This window comes from Pundamilia nyererei, unplaced genomic scaffold, assembly GCF_000239375.1.
Source record: "Pundamilia nyererei isolate P.nyererei 1_Seehausen unplaced genomic scaffold, PunNye1.0 scaffold00002, whole genome shotgun sequence".
NCBI lineage: Eukaryota > Metazoa > Chordata > Actinopteri > Cichliformes > Cichlidae > Pundamilia > Pundamilia nyererei.
The window spans coordinates 6,495,418-6,496,840 of record NW_005187403.1 but is presented as its reverse complement, the minus strand read 5'-3'; the positions used below and the strand labels follow the sequence as shown (position 1 = coordinate 6,496,840).

At 51.0% G+C, this 1,423-nt stretch overlaps 1 protein-coding gene across 3 annotated transcripts in view; it reads left to right on the top strand.

The window, feature by feature from the left end:
* Positions 1–1,423, top strand: part of hnrpkl (heterogeneous nuclear ribonucleoprotein K, like) — a 15,529-nt gene that overhangs the window by 2,933 nt on the left and 11,173 nt on the right. For all 3 annotated transcript variants that reach the window (XM_013909536.1, XM_013909538.1, XM_005720300.2), the window contains exon 5: positions 578–621. In XM_013909536.1, coding sequence (XP_013764990.1) covers positions 578–621 — 44 coding nt within the window. The remainder of the gene's footprint in view (positions 1–577; positions 622–1,423) is intronic.

The following is a 1,423-nucleotide window of genomic DNA, read 5'->3' as shown; positions in this document are numbered from 1 at the left end:
CCCCCCCCAGTCCTGTGTTTGTGAGTTTCGACCTAATTACATTTCCCCAAACTGTTGAAGCTATGTTTGACCTTGAAGTGACAACAGGTGCCTGAAAGCCTTGACTGGAAAGCCTTTTCAGGGACATAAATCTGTCTAGTGCTCCAAACTGCTTATTAAACATATCTTTGTCCAGGTCACACTTACTGTTCTTCTTCACTCACCACAGTTTCACTTTTGGGACAACGTGTAGCGTGTATTCAATTAAAAATGTATTCCTTCTCCCCCTCTTCCCTTCTCCTTTTTTTTTAATTTTTTTGTCTTTACTTTTGGCCACCTTCCTCCGTTGCCCATGTACTGGATCGACATGCCCCTCCTGCGTTGCCCACCTTGACGTTGGCCCAACCTCCGCCCGCCCCCGAACGCCCGCCCGTCCACCTGACACTCCCGGTTGGCCCTGCCCATAAACTGTGCCCCTCCTTAATCGGGCACCTAACTTGACATCTTGTGATTGAATGCCCCTGCCCAATGCCAACCTCCTCCACCACAACCACCACCACAACCACCACCACCACCACCACCTCCTCGGCCCATGCAGTACAATGCCAGTGTATCAGTCCCAGACAGCAGTGGCCCAGAGCGGTATGTCCCACCAGTTATTGCCTCACTGCCTGATTAGAACAGTGAATCACATGTCTTTGATAATCTGCCTTCTGTTTGACTTTTAACATTTTGATATACATGACAGTATAAACCCTTGTCCTCCAAGTCTGTCCTGGGCATGACCCTGTACAGGAAATCAGTTCAGCCTGTTGGGAGTCCTACACACCACCACCACCACCACCACACCAGCTCTCCATATGGGTGGGCGGGACCTCGTGACTGGCGAAGCGTCGGTCTGAAATCGCCCATCTGCAACTTTGCAGGTGTTCCCAATGATTACATTATTAGCTCTATCCGCTGATCTTTGTTTTTTTTAGTGTCCCCAGCCTTTGAGTGTCGGCTGGGAGGAAACATAAAATATATACATGCCTGGCAGCACCATCTGCCTCCAAGATCCACTCCACACATCACGCAGAGACGGACAGGAAGCGGCAGCGATCTGTGTGGGCTCATCTGCTCATGTGTACATGTGATTCTTGCCACATTAAGCTGCAGGAGAAACAAAGTGATGGTGTTTCTCACAGCTGACGAGGACACGGAGTGACCGCTAACTGAAAACAAGAAAAATTACACAAGACAGAGTTAACCATCGCCTGAACCGGGCAACCGTGGTTCAGGGGGTTGGGAAGCTCATCTTGTAACCGGAAGGTTGCCAGTTGCTCTGTCTGTCTTGGTCGTTGTGTCCTTGGGCAAGACACTTCGCCTACTGGTGTTGGCCAGAGGGGCCGATGGCGCGATATGGCAGCCTCGCCTCTGTCAGTCTGCCCCAGGGCAGCTGTGG